This window comes from Apaloderma vittatum, unplaced genomic scaffold (genome assembly GCF_000703405.1).
Source record: "Apaloderma vittatum isolate BGI_N311 unplaced genomic scaffold, ASM70340v1 scaffold7279, whole genome shotgun sequence".
Lineage (NCBI taxonomy): Eukaryota > Metazoa > Chordata > Aves > Trogoniformes > Trogonidae > Apaloderma > Apaloderma vittatum.
This window is the reverse complement of record NW_009733480.1, coordinates 42,536-60,012: the sequence shown is the minus strand read 5'-3', so window position 1 is coordinate 60,012 and position 17,477 is coordinate 42,536. Positions and strand designations below refer to the sequence as shown.

The 17,477-nt window shown below is 45.6% G+C and overlaps 1 protein-coding gene across 1 annotated transcript; it reads left to right on the top strand.

Annotated features, from left to right (window-relative positions):
• The first annotated feature begins 218 nt into the window (after nt 1–218).
• On the top strand, nt 219–16,976 carry RRM1 (ribonucleotide reductase M1). Its single transcript, XM_009875904.1, has 18 exons — nt 219–302; nt 1,919–2,096; nt 2,592–2,692; nt 3,330–3,389; nt 4,583–4,622; nt 5,755–5,917; nt 6,464–6,605; nt 7,333–7,416; nt 8,177–8,338; nt 8,919–8,998; nt 9,498–9,699; nt 10,690–10,839; nt 11,761–11,982; nt 13,256–13,332; nt 14,166–14,301; nt 15,143–15,238; nt 16,047–16,235; nt 16,570–16,976. The coding sequence occupies exons 1-18, from the start codon at nt 234–236 to the stop codon at nt 16,753–16,755; spliced, it is 2,337 nt and encodes a 778-aa protein (XP_009874206.1). The 5' UTR covers nt 219–233; the 3' UTR covers nt 16,756–16,976.
• The last annotated feature ends 501 nt before the right edge of the window (nt 16,977–17,477 follow it).

The following is a 17,477-nucleotide window of genomic DNA, read 5'->3' as shown; positions in this document are numbered from 1 at the left end:
GGGCAGGAGGACCTCTCTCGACCTACTGGCCGAGGTGGACGGATAGCCTCCCTTCTTGGGCCTGAACAGAGAATCTGAACAGGTTGTCCTTGGTGATTCCCGCCCCAAGTTCCCCCAAAAGTGGGCTGGCTCCTTCCGGGTGGGAGGATACGGTGCTTGGCTGGTTCTTCGTTGTCACGGGAGTTGCTATAACAGTAACCTCTTCCCCAACAGATGGACGCCAGGAGCGTGTCATGTTTGACAAGATCACGTCACGCATCCAGAAGCTCTGCTATGGGCTCAATGCTGACTTTGTCGATCCTGTGAGTCTGCCATTTGTTCTGCTCTCCTGTTGTCTGCAATTTGTGATGACCTCTGCTAGAAGCCAACAGTGGTGGGCAGGTGTTACCTGGTCATTCTCCTTGGCAGAAGCCAAGCGTGGCAGCCTGTGCAGGAACTCTTGGCAAATGCGTTCATAATATTTCTTCTAATTGTTTGTGTTCTGAGGGTTGGGTTTTTTTGCTTGACAGATACAGAATCTGAGACTGTGGTGGGGGAAAAATCATCTCATCTATTGTAAATTATTGTAAATTGCTTTCACCTTAAAGTTGTTGAAGTGATTGTTCATAAAAAGAATAGTTGTTTTGTTGCTCCAACTCCCTTATTTTTGTTTTGGTGAATTGCTCTCAATTTCAGTATGTAAAGCCTGAGCAATACTGTATGGAAAGTAGCTCTTGATCCTCTCAAAATAGAACAAGGTGCCCTTTCTGTCTGACAAAACCCCCCTGTCCTTGTGATATCCCTTCTTTGTTTTTCTGAGCTGCACAGGATTCTGAGTCCGTGTTGATCCCATTTTGTGCAAGCTTCCCCTTGCAAAGTCTGTGCAGAGGGTGATTCCCTTGTGATCCTCTGGTGTCTGTGAGATCTTTAGGCAGGTCTGCAGACCCAGTCTGCATATCTGAAGTTGCGAACTTAGGCTCTTCCCATCTTGAAGATCTAATGATAGGTTTTCATGTCTTAAATTGCACCTGTAAAATACGTAAAATACTACCAAAAGTAGTACTCTTCAGCCACAGATGGAGAGCAGAAGAGTTGGTGACTTGGTTACTGAAAAACAAAGCGTTCTGACTCGATCTCCGTGTCATTAGGGAGTTGATGATTCCAAGTCCGCCTGACTTTTAGTGAAGCTGATCTCCTATGAAGGACTGGTTTCTGCTTTGTTCTGCTGTAGTGTGTGACTTCTCTCTTCCTGGAATTGAGTTGCTCTTCTTGGGCTTGGATCTTCTTGTGCCGGATGCTTTACAAGCCAGTACTCAAAATCCCTAACCTACTGTGCTTCCTTTCAGAGAGTGAGGTTTGGAAATTGATGTCCTGGTTTAGTGAGGCTGTTGGCACTCCAGGGGTGTCTGGCAGTTGCCACTGATCAGATCTCCCTTCTCCGGTGGAGAATGTGCTCTTTCTTGTAGTGACCAGTGCTGCTGTATCCCTTCCAGGGTTGGGGTGTTTCTGTTCTTGCCATGAGATTTATTTCAAGCGTAGCACTTCCATGTCTCATCAGGCATTTCTAAAGTCAAGCTTCATTTGGAGTTTCAGAACTTCCAAGCAAGTACCGTTTTAATCTGGCTTTTCCCCCTATGAACCTTGCTGCTACTCTATCCTAGCCTTTGAGAGAGTGTCTGCAGAGAAAACTGTTAATGATTGACAGTGTCTGATTTTTTCACTCTTCTCTCACTCTCCCTTCTCCCCCACTATTACTTTAAAATTTTAGGAGTCAGTACTTCCCTAAGAGAGTTTTGTGTTTTAATTTACCTTTCCGTTCAATCGGAGCGAATAGTACTACTGGTAGTGGAGCATATCTTCCATCTTAGTTGGTTGAAACATCGGGATTCTTTTTCTCCCCAACAACAGGTAGCTAATCTCCAGAGTTTTCCTTTTTCAGGCGCAGATCACCATGAAGGTGATTCAGGGGTTGTACAGTGGTGTCACAACGGTGGAGCTGGATACACTGGCTGCTGAAACAGCTGCAACCCTGACCACCAAACACCCCGACTATGCTATCCTGGCGGCAAGGATTGCAGTGTCCAATTTGCACAAAGAAACCAAGAAAGTATTCAGTGGTAAGTCTCTTTGGGGGCACTTGCATAGGAATTAGTCAGAGAGGGAGTAGGAGTTTTAGAGGATATAAATATGGAAATCTCTTTCTCAGGCAGAAGTTACTAAGTACCCAGGCTGGCTAAAAATGCCATGGAGATGAAAAACGTGAGTTTTAGGCATGTCACAAGGAAAATGAAATTGACTGTTTTGTGAAAAGTATCTGTATAAATAGATTGATAAAAAGTAGAACTGACTGAAATTAGGTTGCACCCACTTTCTTTCCTATTTATTATGCTATAAATTCTATAAAAAAACATTGTGAGAGAAGTGCATTTTGAAGGTTAACGGATTGGTAAAAGCAAGCACAGAGCAGGCAGAAGAACTGTGTGTTTGTAGAGCAGGAGAGAGTCCTTTTGGAGGATGAGTAGACCTGCCTGTTAAATCCTTGAAAACAAATGACAGATGATGCATGTACGGGCCTGTGGATGTCCTTCCTTTTAAATACCTTTCTCTTCTAGATGTGATGGATGATCTCTACAACTACATCAACCCTCACAATGGGAAGCACTCACCGATGATTTCCAAAGAAACTCTAGACATAGTTTTGGCCAACAAAGATGTATGTAACTTTTTTTTACATTTCTGAAATTTTAAAAATTTAGTTAACTAATTCACATAATTTGGTTTTATTATTTTTAAGCAAGCCATGTTTGTTTTATGACAGAAGTCCAATGCAAAAACCAGTGTAGGTGATAACTTCTGTGTTCTGAAGAGTTTAAAAAAGAGGATGTAGGAATTTTCTTCATGTAAGGGTGCTTCTGTAGTTTTCTCAGATGTCCTCAAGTCAAGATCAGCACAACTAATTTGAGAAAAAGTACATTTTTGCTGTAGCAATTTGTGTGTGCAGAAGGGAGAGATGAGGTTTGGTTTCTGATTTCAAGTTGCTCCAGATCTGTATTTTTACAGGGAAGTGATGTTCATAGCTTGATTCTGTCTTGGGTTTCTTAGTGTCTAGTTAGACTTCAGTAAAATGTAGCCAACAATTGCGCATTATACTTGGAAAAAAATGTTAAAATGGTGCATTTGTTGTTTCAAGCTAAGTGCTCTTCCCTGCTTTATTTCTTCAGTCTGGTATCTGTTTCACGAAGCCTTTGAGGCCAGAAAAACCAGACAATGACAGCATTGTTATACCTTAACGTGGAGCACAAAAAAGTTGATTGTAAGCGTAAATTTTTCTCTATGTTATTTCCTCTCAGCGCCTGAATTCTGCCATTATCTATGACAGAGACTTCTCCTACAACTATTTTGGTTTTAAGGTAAAAAGCACATAACTCATGATAACAAAGTCTGCTCTTCTGGTACTGTTCTGGACCAGATGCTTTTGGGAAGAATGGGAATACTTGTGGAATCATCTTGATTTAGGCAAGGTGGAACAGTAGTGGGTTTGTGAAAAAAAGAGTACCCGCACAGAGAATTGCCCGACTGCGTGAATCACGTCCTTTCTTCTTGGCTTCGCCGTGCACCCTTGGCTGCTCTAATGTTTGGACTGTTGGGCTCGAACTGTTTCGCAGCAGATAGCACTGAATGTTGTTAAAGCTTCCCAGCTCGTGCCATTCCTTAAGGAACTAGTCTGATTCTTAACAAACCAAAAAGGGATTTTTGTTTTTCCCCATTGTTTTGTGTAACAGTTGTTCTCAGCATGTCATCCCACGCGCTTGTCGTCTTCCACGCTGCTGGAACATCTCCCCCACAACCAGTCCAGTCTGCTGTGCCCCCACCATCTGCTCCTTCGGCTCCCCTCACAACACTCTGTTCTTTGCTGAAGCGTTTCAGGACAGGATGAAGCAGGCTCTCCGGAGGGTTGGCTGGGGAGTATTTTGCAGCACTGGGTACTGCAGATAGTTCTCATGAATCTGTCAAAACTGGGGGGTTTGCCTCAAGTTGCCATCAACAGCCCTGACCTGGTGCCTCCTGGTTTGGGGGAGGGAGCCTGCCATGAGGAAACAGCTGCTGTGTGCAAAGAGCAGAGCAGCAGCACAAAGCGTGGGTAAGGGTGGAAAGAGGGCACCTTGGAGGGGTTTCTGTACGTGTACAGGTGCACAATTCCGGACATTCCCTCCTGTCACCACTGCTGTAATCTGTCTGTAAAAGCTTAAAAGGCATGTGCTGTGGTTGTAGGCTTGCCACAGTTGTCATTTTATGTGTTCCACACCCAGCCCTGTGGTCAAGGTTGTCTGGAAAATGTTATTGTAGTGTAACAATGCTGTAAGGAATGATAGCATTGTAGTGATTAGGCACTCCCTTGTCTCCCAGCCGTAATTCACTGTGGGTTGAGAGGTTGTGTTGAACCTCTGCCATTAACAAGAGGAGGAGTGGAGTGTGTGGTTGGTTCTTCTGTTCAAGCCTGGGATAAGGAGCATGAAGATGCTTGAGTTTGGAGTTAGTAGGGTTTCTTAAAAAAAACTGAGGTCTGCATGTCTACTAAAATGCATTCTCTCTTTTTTTAAAGACTCTAGAACGGTCCTACTTGCTGAAAATCAACTCAAAAGGTGAGAGCTGTCTGTATCAAAGTATTATTTAAAAGTCAAGACCATGACTCAGAGCGGGGGTCTGCCTTCTGGCTCTCTGTGGAGCTTTCCAGTGAAAGCATTGTGTACTGGTTTGAAGCAATAGCAAAATGTCTGTGGTAGGTATTCTCTGGGCATGCACAATTCCTTTTCTTAGGCTAAGCATCTGGCATTTGTTTAGTGGCAGCCATGTGCTTCCGTGAAGATTATTTAAAAGTCAAGACCATGACTCAGAGCGGGGGTCTGCCTTCTGGCTCTCTGTGGAGCTTTCCAGTGAAAGCATTGTGTACTGGTTTGAAGCAATAGCAAAATGTCTGTGGTAGGTATTCTCTGGGCATGCACAATTCCTTTTCTTAGGCTAAGCATCTGGCATTTGTTTAGTGGCAGCCATGTGCTTCCGTGAAGAAGAACAGTTAGAAATTAAAGAGCAGAACTGTGGCACGTTGACTTAGGTCTTCCAAATGCCGGCAGTGTGTCCTGGACAGCTGTGCTTGACTTGTTTGCTTCAAGGACACTTGTGCTTCGAAAGCTATCTGCTCTCTAGGATTTAGAAGATGAAGCAGTTTCTGTCCAGCTGATAACTTCTTCCAGAATGCTAAGCATTTTTTAATAAATTTAAGCTGAAAGAGCTACTGGGCTATCAGTTCCAGTTATTGCCGGCCCTTAGCGTGAAAATCATAGGGTACCAGAAGGGTGGGAGGTTAATTGTGCTATAACAAACCTAGAGAGCAATTGGATGCTGGATTGGGTGTTTGATTGGACTTCAACTGTTAATACAGGTGAGGTTTGGGGGGGTTTTCCCGCTGTGAAAACAGATGAGTGTTGGAGCAGGTTGTTGAGAGGGGTTGTGCAGTCCCTGTTGCTGAGTTTTTAAAAATCTGACTGGATGAACTCCTGAGCACAGTGGTCTGATTCTCTTGGCTGACTCTCCTCTGAGCAGGAGATTGGACTGGAGACCTCCAGAGGTGCCTTCCAACCAGAATTATTCTGTGATTCTGTGAAAACTGTGACTCTCAAGTGGCCTGTTGCACATTGTTATGACCCCTGCGTCTGTCTGTGCTGATCGTGAGTGTCACGCTGACGTTATTTTTTCTCCTTTACTTTTTGTGTTTAGTTGCTGAACGTCCTCAGCATATGTTGATGAGGGTGTCGGTGGGGATCCACAAAAACGACATTGATGCTGCAATCGAAACTTACAATCTCCTGTCTGAGAGGTGGTTTACTCACGCCTCCCCCACGCTGTTCAATGCAGGCACCAACCGGCCGCAGCTTTCCAGGTACCTTCAGTTTTCAGGTTTGCTTAATGTGTAACTGGACAAAGATCAAGTTTTGGAAATTGCGTCTGTTCAAGTTCCACAGTAGCTGTCTTTCTGTGATTGTTTTGTGAAATTTTGAGAAGCTGCTGTCAAATTTAAACTGATATCTACTGTAGTCTTTGAGGAAAAATACACAGGTTTCTGTAAGTTTCTAAAGCTCAGGGAAATGTCTCCGTGGCTGTATTTCATCTGCAAGTTACTTATCCACGTAGTCTCCTGTACATTACAAAGTGAATGCTGGTAATTGTTTTCTAAAACGTGCTAAAAGTAGCAAGCATAACTGATATGATTTTAAAAATGCTTTTGCTTTGATAACACAGATATCAGTGTCACAACTGTTGCTCGTGATGGTTTTTGCCACTTCACAACCTGTGGTTTTGTTTCATTTCTTTGCTTGGTGTAGCATACTAAAGATTTGGTGTTTATCCTTGTTTTTCTGCAGCCCTGGTGAAATACTTGACTTTTTTGTTTTAATCTTTGTATGCTAAAGCTATTTGTTTTCATTAGTTGTTTCCTGCTGTGCATGAAGGATGACAGCATTGAGGGAATCTATGACACTCTCAAGCAGTGTGCGCTGATCTCAAAGTCTGCTGGTGGGATCGGCGTTGCCGTGAGCTGTATCCGAGCCACGGGCAGCTATATCGCTGGGGTAAGTGTGCAGATGGTGTTCCCCACAGAGTTTAACCTCCTGGTTTCAGAAAAATCTATATTTTGGTTGCCAAATCAACTGCTTCTACCGAGTCACTTTAACACAGCCGTTAGTCTAGCTCAGTAGTCCTTCCCTTTTCAGTATGCTCTATGGCAAAAAGATTGGTTTTCCTTGATGTTTTGGCTTCCTAATAGAAATTGTCCCAAACAAGAGGATCTTATTTCATTGTTTGATCAGACAATTACAGCTTATGTATTGGCAACCTAGGAGTATGCAGAAACTCATGTATTTTTATGTACTAGCAACCTAGGAACACATACAAAGACTTGTGTATTTTCCTCTGTTAGCAACGTAGGAGTATGCTCAGAGACTTGTGTATTAGCGCTTTTCGTTTTTGTACATCTAACTGCTCAAGATCGTGTGTCGACGCGTGCTTGGTTTTGTTTTCGCAGTGTATGTAACCTCTGCGAGCCTTTAGATGACATAATGCAGAGGAAAGAAGCTAGGAGGTACATTTTATTAACTCTCAGACCAGTGGCTGATAAACATTTTTGTCTACTATTAAAAAAGGCCGAGGGAAGGGACTACCAAATAACTGGTTGAGGTGGTCAGTTCCTGGATTTCAGCGTAAGAGTTTTGCAGACTGCTGGCAGGCAGACAGAAAATGTAGGCCCATCTCTTCAGGCGGCTGCTTTTCATTGTGGATGGTTTTCCTGTGCCTCTGCAGACAAATGGAAGTTCCAATGGGCTTGTTCCAATGCTGAGGGTCTACAACAACACTGCCCGTTACGTGGATCAAGGGGGAAACAAGGTACTGACTTTTCATTAAATTAGGGTCAGAAAGGGAACCTCGGGTCAGAGGGTGAGGTTCCACCTCTGGGAGATTGACCCTGTAACATCAGTGAGCTGATGAAGTGGTTGTAGGTGACACATAATTAAAACTGGGCATTTTCCCCATTTCTTGTTGATATTTTGGTGTTCCTCTTTCACTGTGCATTTTATCATGCAGGTGTATCTTTGGGTATATGTCTGCTGCGTGACAGGTGCATGTTAGAGAGCCTCCTGCACTGGTGATTAGTCACCAGTAGTGAATTAAGGTATAAGACTGTAGAAAGCTTCTTCATCCTTTGTCTTCACTGAGGAGGTCGTGGAGTGTCTGTCTTTGGAGATTTTCAAAACCCACCTGGATGCAGTCCTGTGTGGTGAACTCTGGGTGATCTGCTTTAGCAGAGGAGTTGGACTAAATGATTTCTAGACATCCTTCCAACTCTGACTGTTCTGTGGTACTCCAGAGGTCAATGGAAGCAGGACAAAATAAGTAAATCTAATTTTTGTCAAGCTCCTGTTTACATGGAAGAAATAACTTTTGGTAGTAAATTATTTATATTGAGAATCTGGAGCTAGTAACATGGCTCAGTTCCAATAACTGAAAACAACAATAACACAAAAAGACATTGAAATTGCCATAATGAGACTATAAAACTGGGCTCCAGTTAGTTTAGGAACAATGCAGGAGACTTTATTTTCAAGGACAACTTGTTCTGATCTTGACTATGTTTTTCATGTATCAGAGGCCTGGGGCTTTTGCCATCTACCTGGAGCCGTGGCACTTGGACATCTTTGAGTTTCTCGACTTAAAGAAGAACACTGGGAAAGAAGAACAGCGAGCCAGAGACCTTTTCTTTGCCCTCTGGATTCCTGATCTCTTCATGAAGCGAGTTGAAACCAACCAGGTAAGAAGCTTGATTGGTGCAGAAACTCCTGTTAATGGAGAAGTGGGTGGCCAGCCCGGGACTGGAGCTCAGGCAGGGCTGCAGAGCTGCCTTCCTAGCAGCACAGGAACTGCCCGAAAGAGCTGCTGTACCTTATCTGAGAGCTAGACTCTGCAGGTAGAGAATGGAGCTGGGGAACTCCAGGGTGATATTTTACTTCAGTAATTAATCTTGCAGCCTGTGACTTATGTAGTGGTACTGTTATGTTAAATTTTTACTCTGGAGTTTCCTTAAAGTGTCAAAATTTTCTCAGTAAATTGATCTTCATATGACTGCTTGCATTTGCTTTAAAATGAGTTGTATCTTGAGAATCAGTCAGTTCAGGACTAAAAATGTAGTTTGGTCATATATATTCATGTAGTTACTGTTTAAATAAAGCTGACCAGTCTGATAACTGCCTCCCACGTGAGTTGGTTCCCAGTTTCTGAGGGTGGGAAGTGTAGTTTGCATACTCCTGTTTACTGGATCTGTTGCTGAAGTTGAATACCTTTAATCGACAGGGTGCCCAAAGATTTTCTCTGAATATTTTTCCTTCTTACAGGATTGGTCATTAATGTGTCCAAATGAGTGTCCTGGCCTAGATGAGGTTTGGGGAGAGGAATTTGAGAAACTATATGAGAGGTAAGAAAAGGGAATAGTCTTTTAAGTAGTACTGCCCTATCGTGTGGTCTCTGGAAGCCCAAGCACAGGTGGTTGGTGGCAGCTTGTAAGTGGTCAGTGAGTTCCATTAATGATCCAGATTGACAAAAGGACAAAGACGATGAATGTCTGCTTACTGTTTGCTTCAAACTGTGACCAGCTCAAGATAGAACTATGTGTGAATGATTGTTTTAGCTTGTTAGAGGGAAATTCTGAAGTAATCTCTGGTTAAAGCTGTCAGTGGCTTTGTTTTGAACTGGTTGTATAGGATATAGTGAAAGATTTCTGGTCCCTTTAAACAAGGACACTTTGATACTCTGCTGTTAAGACGCTCTTGGCTGGTTCAGAATTCGTGCAGTTAAGAAATGAATGTGGCCTGCCTCAGGACCTGATGTTGTGTTAAAGATGATTGTCTTTCACTGCTGTTTTTGAGAATTACTGCTGTTTTGGGAATTACTAAGCAACATATATCCTCTTGCAGTTACGAGAAGCAAGGCCGTGTCCGTAGAGTGGTGAAGGCCCAGCAGCTCTGGTATGCTATCATTGAATCGCAGACAGAGACCGGCACACCCTACATGGTCTACAAAGACTCTTGCAACCGAAAGAGCAATCAGCAGAACTTGGGGACCATCAAATGCAGCAATCTGTGTACGGAAATAGTGGAGTATACCAGCAAAGATGAGGTAGGTGGAGAACAGGAGCTTGTAGCAGGAGGAGAACAGGAACTGCTCCTGTTGCAGCTTTCTAGAATATGTCTGGCTGTTGGTTGGGGAAGGGAACAGGTAGCTAAGAAAATTCAGGGGATCTACTTGAGTACTGAAGCGCTTTCACTGACTGCATGTGTGGATTTCCCCTCCCTTCCACATCCTGGGGAGGAGTTGGTATAAAACAAGATACCCATCAACATGAACCTCTGAAAGCTTGAGGGAGAATTGGGCTCTTTAACTTACCTGTGCCTCTCTCCTACCCCCAGACTGACATTGCAGTAACAATTACCCACGAGTTCTCTCTGTACTGCCCTAACCTTGGTGCTCTCTGGATGTGCTCTGTTTGGACTGCAGCATTGCTGACAAAGGTGAAGGAAGGGCGTAGAAACGAGTTAGTGCTGCTACAGCATGGGGAGCTTCTTGTGCAGTAAAGCTCTGGAGGCTGCTGTAACTGAAAGTATCAGTTTCTGCTGCCTGAGATGCTAGCAGTTCTTCAGTTCACACTCTTTGGCATATTTGTGAAATCCTGAGTAGTCTAGAAGAGGTGAAGGGCTATCTTGCCTACACATACTGCACGGGAAATCCTAGCTGACTTCTTCCAATTCTCCCGAGGCTGGAAATAACGCTAGTGTTGAAACATGCCCTAATGTAGTCTGGATCTTACCCAGATCAGCTGCTGCTTCTGGCAACACAAGAAATGGTTAGGCCTCCTTCGTGTAAGGATGGTTTGCAGGAAGTAGGATTGACCAGCCAGAGAAGTGAATTTTTATGGTGATACTGGTTTCTACTAAACCTTTTGGAATTGTTGTTAGAACTCATAAGAAATGAAGAGTGCATTTTCCCAGCTTTGTAGATTGCTTGATTCTTCATTTCCGTATAGATTGGATAGAGAGCATGGTCTGGAATTGAGATGATGTGTGTTTTGCACGGGGTGTAGGCTAGCACCTCATCGTCTTTTCTCCTCAGGTTGCGGTTTGTAATTTGGCCTCTATAGCCCTGAACATGTACGTCACTTCCGAGCACACCTATGATTTCAAGAAGCTAGCTGAAGTCACTAAAGTTATTGTCCGAAACCTGAATAAAATCATTGACATCAACTACTACCCTGTGCCAGAGGTGAGTGCAGTGCTACGGGCTGGCAGCACGCCGAGATCCTGGTGACAAAGGGCCTGTTGTTCTACAGCCAGCACAGTTCAGTCTTGGGCGGAAGGAGTCCGTGAGGGATTTTGTAAACCTGTTGTGGAAAAATAGTTGGGAGTTCCATTAACTGTCTCTCTGCAAATGTGACCCGTTGGTAGTTGCTTCTTAAGCTTCAGCCTGAACTGGTTCCTTAGTGAAGCTGTTGTAGAAAAAGCCTTCCCTTGAGGTAGTTGTGCAGTTGGAGATTTTTCATGTGTGAAGATTTCCCTAAAGCACAGAACAGCACTAGGAGTGGAAAGCAGAACAGAGAGAAGGACCCTGGAAAGACCTCAGGAAGGTGTAACTCAGTCTTGCTGGTTTTTTGAATTTTGGGAGTGTGCATAGACTGCTTTCTGAAGGGAGGGTGGGGAGAGGGTTGGTAGTTGTTGAAGAGGAATGGGAGCAGAGTTTGTTGCATTGCAAGAACGTGGGAAGGCAAGCAGCAGAGCTAGGTTTTGCAGGAGGAAATAAGCAAATTCCCGAAGTGTGAAGCCAAACCAGATGATGATCAGCCTCTTTCTAATGTGTACAGTTTGAAGGTATCAGTTTAAATGCCTTCATGGGCATAGTGTTCTAAATCACAGCTCCCCCTGTGTGTCAGGTTGAGCAATTAAAATGAATGATTGCTTCTAACAAACTTATCTGGGTCCTCAAATTGCTCCCCCCACCAAAGAGCGAAGAGTGGGGAACCAGGCAGAATTGAAAGGTGGGGTGCTGCAGCAGAATGGAAAGCCATACAAATGAAGGCCACGGTACAGATGAAGATTCCTCTCAGAGGCCGTTCCCAACCTTGTTTGTTCAGTGATTCTGTGTAGTTCTGCTGGTGGTAATTGCTCTCTTTGTTTGAATGCCATGCAGGCTGAACGCTCCAACAGGCGCCATCGTCCCATTGGCATCGGTGTGCAGGGCCTGGCCGATGCTTTCATCTTGATGAGGTATCCCTTTGAAAGTCCCGAGGCCCAGCGCTTGAACCAGCAAATTTTTGAGACCATTTATTACGGTGCTTTGGAAGCCAGCTGTGAACTAGCCGAGAAGCAAGGACCGTATGAAACATATGAGGGTTCTCCTGTCAGCAAAGGAGTAAGTGCCAGGAGCTGTTCTGCGTCAGGGCCAAAGCCATGAAAGCAGATGACGTGGCTGTGCCTAGTCTTTGGTACAGTTGATCACAAAATCACAGAATGTTAGGGGTTGGTAGGGACCTCTGGAGATCATCTAGTCCAACCCCCTGGCCAGAGCAGGATCATCTCGAGCAGGTTGCACGAGACGGCATCCAGGTGGGTTTTGAATGTCTCCAGAGGCGGAGACTCCACAGCCTCTCTGGGCAGCCTGTTCCAAGATTCTCTCTCTCCAAGCAACGAAGTTCCTCCTCGTGTTTAGATGGAACTTCCTGTGTTCAAACTTGTGCCAGTTACCTCTTGTCCTGTCACAGGGCACGACTGAAAAAAAGACTGACCCCAACCTCCTGACACCCACCCTTTAAATATTTACAAGCGTTGGTAAGATCGCCCCTCAGTCTTCTGTACTGCAGACTAAAAAGCCCCAAGTCCCTCAGCCTTTCCTCCTAAGAGACGTACTCTTGTCCCCTCATCATCTTTGTTGCCCTCCACTGGACTCTCTCCAGCAGTTCCCTGTCCGTGAACTGGGAACCCCAGAACTGGACACAGCACTCCAGATGTGGCCTCACCAGGGCAGAGCAGAGGGGGAGGATGGCCTCCCTCGACCTACAGGCCATGCTGCTCTTGATGCATCTGAGGATGCCACTGGCTTTCTCGGCCACGAGGGCATGTTGCTGGCAGTACCCTGCACTTGCCCTTGTTGAATTTCCTAAGGTTCCTCTTGCCCAACTCTCCAGCCTGTCCAGGTCACGTGGATGACAGCGCAGCCCTCTGATGTGTCGGTCACCCCTCCCAGTGTTGTTGTGTCACCGACGAACTTGCTGAGGATATGCTCAGTCCCTTCATGCAGGTGGTTGATGAATATATTGAACAGGACTCGGCCACTACTGACCACTGGTGTCAGCCTTCAGGATGAGCACATTGCAACAGGACAAATGGTGCTTTGACTCTTCTTAAGCTCATTGAGAAATGCGTAAGTTAAACCGAGGTGCAAAGAGCAGTAAAAGAAAAGCAAGACGCTGGCTGTCCCCATTAGCATAACTACAGTATGGAGCGTTTGTAGGATTTTGATACAGGAGCTTCACTGTGTCGTGGTACTGTTGGATAGACGGTTGGACTAAATGATCTCAGAGGTCTTTTCCAACCTTGATGATTTTATGAATAACTGTTCAATTTACAATGGGTTTTATAAAATATGGAGTTCCCTGTCTAATTTGGACTGCACCTGTGTTCTTCAGATTCTTCAGTACGACATGTGGAATGTCACCCCGTCTGATCTTTGGGACTGGAAGGCTTTAAAGGAGAGGATTGCTAAGTGAGTAGTCGTGCACAGTTTGCATTAGATTTAAAATATATTCAATATGTTCCGACTGACTAAAAACAAAAAAAAGGGGTGCAAGTATAAAAAGGTCCTATGTTTCCCCAGCCTTGGTAGATCTTTCGTCAGAGCTGTTTTGTGGATGGCTTTCTTTCCGCTTTTGTTCTTACAAGCCAGAGAGAGCCCACACCCTAGACTGATTTAGCCGAGCTCGTATTTCATCTTGGATGCATCGGCAGAATGGCTCGTGTTCCTGTTAAACACAGACGTGTTGATCGAGACCAGTGTCATCTGGGCTTGGGAACCCTTTCCCCACCAACAGGGAAAAGCATCTGAGCCTTGAACATCCCGAAGATGGGAATTATTAAAGCCTGAAGTGTCTGTAATGAATTTGTTCCATTTGTGTAGGTCTGATTTTTAAATTTTAATGAATCTGTCTACAGTCTCGTGCGTGGAGAGGCCTCAGGCTCTTCATAAGCTGCTTATTTTGGTTTTGCCTGAGGGCTGTGGAGTTGTGGACAGGTTTTTTTTATTCTCTGTGGTCTTTCTCAAAAGTAAATAATTTGAGAACGCCTCTGATTTAAGATGAAGATAGCAAAGACTTTAGTTGTGCTCCATGCTGATCCGCCTGACAAGTTTAGTGGAGCTTCTCTTGTTTTACTGCAGGTAATCTGAGAGTTTGCAGCAGACGAGATTCTGAGTGTGTGAGCTGATACTTCCATGTCCCTCCTAGCTCTTTGCAGACAGTGTATAAACTGGGCTGTTCTTGGGTATTTTTTGTCTTGTCTCCCTTGGTTGAAGCTTTTTAACTCTTGGCTGTTGTTACTTAGATACGGTGTCAGAAACAGCCTTCTCCTTTCTCCCATGCCAACTGCTTCTACTGCTCAGATCTTGGGCAACAACGAATCCATTGAGCCCTACACCAGCAACATCTACACACGCAGAGTCCTCTCAGGAGAGTTTCAGGTAAGCAAGACAGCTGTAGGAAAGGGCTGTTCTGGTTTTATATTTTTGATTAATTTCACTGAGAACAGCAAGGTGGAGGCCACGCGCTTGGTGACTCTAGTCCGTTAGGTGTTTGCGCCAAGGGGTGCTTTTGGCCCTCGACACAAACATCTAACTGTTGAGGAGGCCTGGTCTGTCTGTCCCCTCTGGGTCTCCCCTCGATGTCCGGGGAAACACTCCATTTCCTCCTGACTGCAGGATCAACCCAGACGTGTGCGGTCAGATCAGAACGGTGGGTTCATTGACCCACTGCGCTGCGCTGGTCAGATGCACAGCTGCTGGAGAGCTGCCCCTGCTCTCAGCAGGTACAATTTCACTGTGTTTTCTTCCCACGTAAACAGCCTGCACCTGTTTTTGTTCTTTCTCCTTCTGACACCGGTCTTGATGATTGTTTACACCCTTATTTAGATTGTGGTCAATGGCTGTGGTAAACCAAGATCTCTCCCTTTCACATCTTTGGTGTTCCTCACGCAGGGGAGTTCCATGTGCTCCTCTTCCGTAGTGTCTCGTAACTTGTGTTACTGTTCTGCTTGTGTAGCCCCGGGTCGGTGTCAGCCAGACATTGCAGACAGCCTCCTCTTGTCCACAGTGACTGACAGCACCTCGAGCTGTTAACCTGTTGTTTTAAACTGACACCTGAGCTCTGTCAGTACTGTACAAGTCTTGTTTAACCATTTAAAAACCTGTGCACTGTGGGATGGATTTGCCTCTTCTTGAAAGGCGAATTTGTGCCGTGGGGCAGGACTATAGCTTGGTGGGCTGTACTTGTGTGCTTTAATTCTTTGGCCTTTGCCCATTACAGGTTGTGAATCCGCACTTGTTGAAAGATCTCACAGAGAGGGGCCTGTGGAATGAGGAGATGAAAAACCAGATCATCGCCCACAACGGCTCTATACAGGTATGGGTGAGAAAGCGGGGAGAGCACGCAGAGATGCCTGCAGCTGGGGGCTGTTCCACCACACAGCGCTTCTGTGTGCGAGTGACTCAGCTAGCCTGGGTGAGAAAGCTGTCGTGTGTGGCATTTCCATGAGGAATGTGAGGGGATGTGTCTGATCTCAGTGGCAATTCGTGCTGCTGGAGCCTGCCCATGTCATGGAGAAGCCCAATGGATATGTGCTACTAATTACCGCTAGAACAAATAATGAGTCGCCTGCTTTGCTTTAGGCAGATTCTACAACTGTTTGGATTCCCATTTATCACAAAGATTAAAAAGCAATGATTTTGTAGCAGGGAGTAGGCTTGAGACAGGAGCTGAGCGTATGACATCCAGATCAGAAGTTACCTATAGAAGAGTCTGCGGGATGAATGGCTTCTGCTGTGGAGTTCAAAATGCTGCTGTGACTGTTGGGCGTGGAGTCGTGTGTGCTAGCAAAGTGCATCCCGCTCGCCATGAAGTTTGGAGGGCTGCTAGCTGCTGGATTGCTTTTTGTGAGACCTCACAGATATTCAGGGCAAAACAGTAATGGCCTGTTTGCAAACTTTTCCTCTTAAGTTCCCCAGGAGAAGCTGTGTTGTTTCAGCTAGTAAGGTTTCCTTATGCTTGGGTGTTTTCAGATACGGCATGCTTGGATTCAGTGATAGAGTTGAGCTGCAAAAAGCCTTAGTTCTGGTCAGGATTGCTGAAGTCTCAGCAATTGGTGAAGGATTTGATTCTATAAATATGAATATTTAGGCAGTCACTGGGAAACTCTTCCTGTTCCTTTTAGAACATACCTGAGATTCCTGATGACTTGAAGCAACTTTATAAGACAGTGTGGGAGATCTCCCAGAAAACCATCCTCAAGATGGCAGCAGACAGAGGAGCTTTCATTGACCAGAGCCAGTCCCTCAACATCCACATTGCAGAACCCAACTATGGCAAACTCACCAGCATGCACTTCTATGGGTGGAAGCAGGTATCTGGGAGGGAGGGCGTGGGAGGCTCGTCGGGAACAGATAGTGGCTGGGGCTGATGAGTTCTTTCATGAAAGTAGGTCTTGCTGATTCTTAGAAGGGTGAATGGCCACTGCCTCCCAAGAATCTGGTTTTACTTGGGGAATATGTCTCTAGAGTAACCAAGCTGTGGGTGCTTGTATTGCTCCTGTTAATCCTGGCTTCTAGATGTGACTGTGAGGCCAGTAGGGTGGTGTGGGCTGCAGGAGGTCAGCCTCAGCAGCTGCGGGTTGGGCTGTATTGCTCGCCTGACCTCCAGCTGATCCCAGCTCTTCAACTTCTCTTTTTGCTCTGCAGGGTCTGAAGACGGGCATGTACTATCTCAGGACGAAACCAGCTGCCAACCCCATCCAGTTCACCCTGAACAAAGAGAAGCTCAGGGAGCGGGAGAAGGCTTCCAAGGAAGAGGAGAAGGAGAGGAATAAAGCAGCCATGGTGTGCTCCCTGGAGAACCGGGATGAGTGTCTGATGTGTGGCTCCTAATGGATCCGCTCTGCGGGGCCAGCAAAGCCCTTCCACCTGCTGGAGTCTTTCGAAGGTGGAAGCATCTCATATAACCTCAGGAGGTAGAGGCTTGCTGGACTTGTGGCAGAAGGAGGAGTGATCACAGTAGTGTATTGTAGCTTCCCCCTCCCACGGGGGGTTGGCGCACAGGCATGGATAGGGTGCATACAGAGTTCATATATTGCTTTAGTAGCTGGGCTGGGCTTCCTGAAAACTTAGGTGCTCTTGCATGGTCTTAAGTTGAACCCTAGAGGCAGAGCTTCTCCTGAACAGACAGGGAAGGTGCTCATGCCACCGAGCATGAAGATCTGTGCTGGGGACTTCGCACAATTCTTTAATTTGCTAAAGACTTGCTCATGTCTTCAGAGAAGAAGGGGGCCTGACTGATATCTCCTCCTTTGCTGTGATGAGAAGCAGGAGAAGGTCCCTAGGCAGGATGTGCTGTACACTTCCTTTGCTGTCTGGCAAAGGAGCAGTTTATGTTAGGCTTAGAAAACGGCAGTGAGTGCACGTCTGCCAGTGAGACCCTGTCCGACCAGTTCTTACTCTCCTTGTCCCCTCCTTTTCCCTTTCCAAAGCGCTTTTCAAAGGAGCAGACTGGTGCTGGGCGCGTGGCTGCCTGGAGTGTTCACCTTCTCCATCCAGCCTGACAGGGCGGAGCGTTGTGCTTGGTAAATATTCCTTTTCAGTTCTGACCAGGA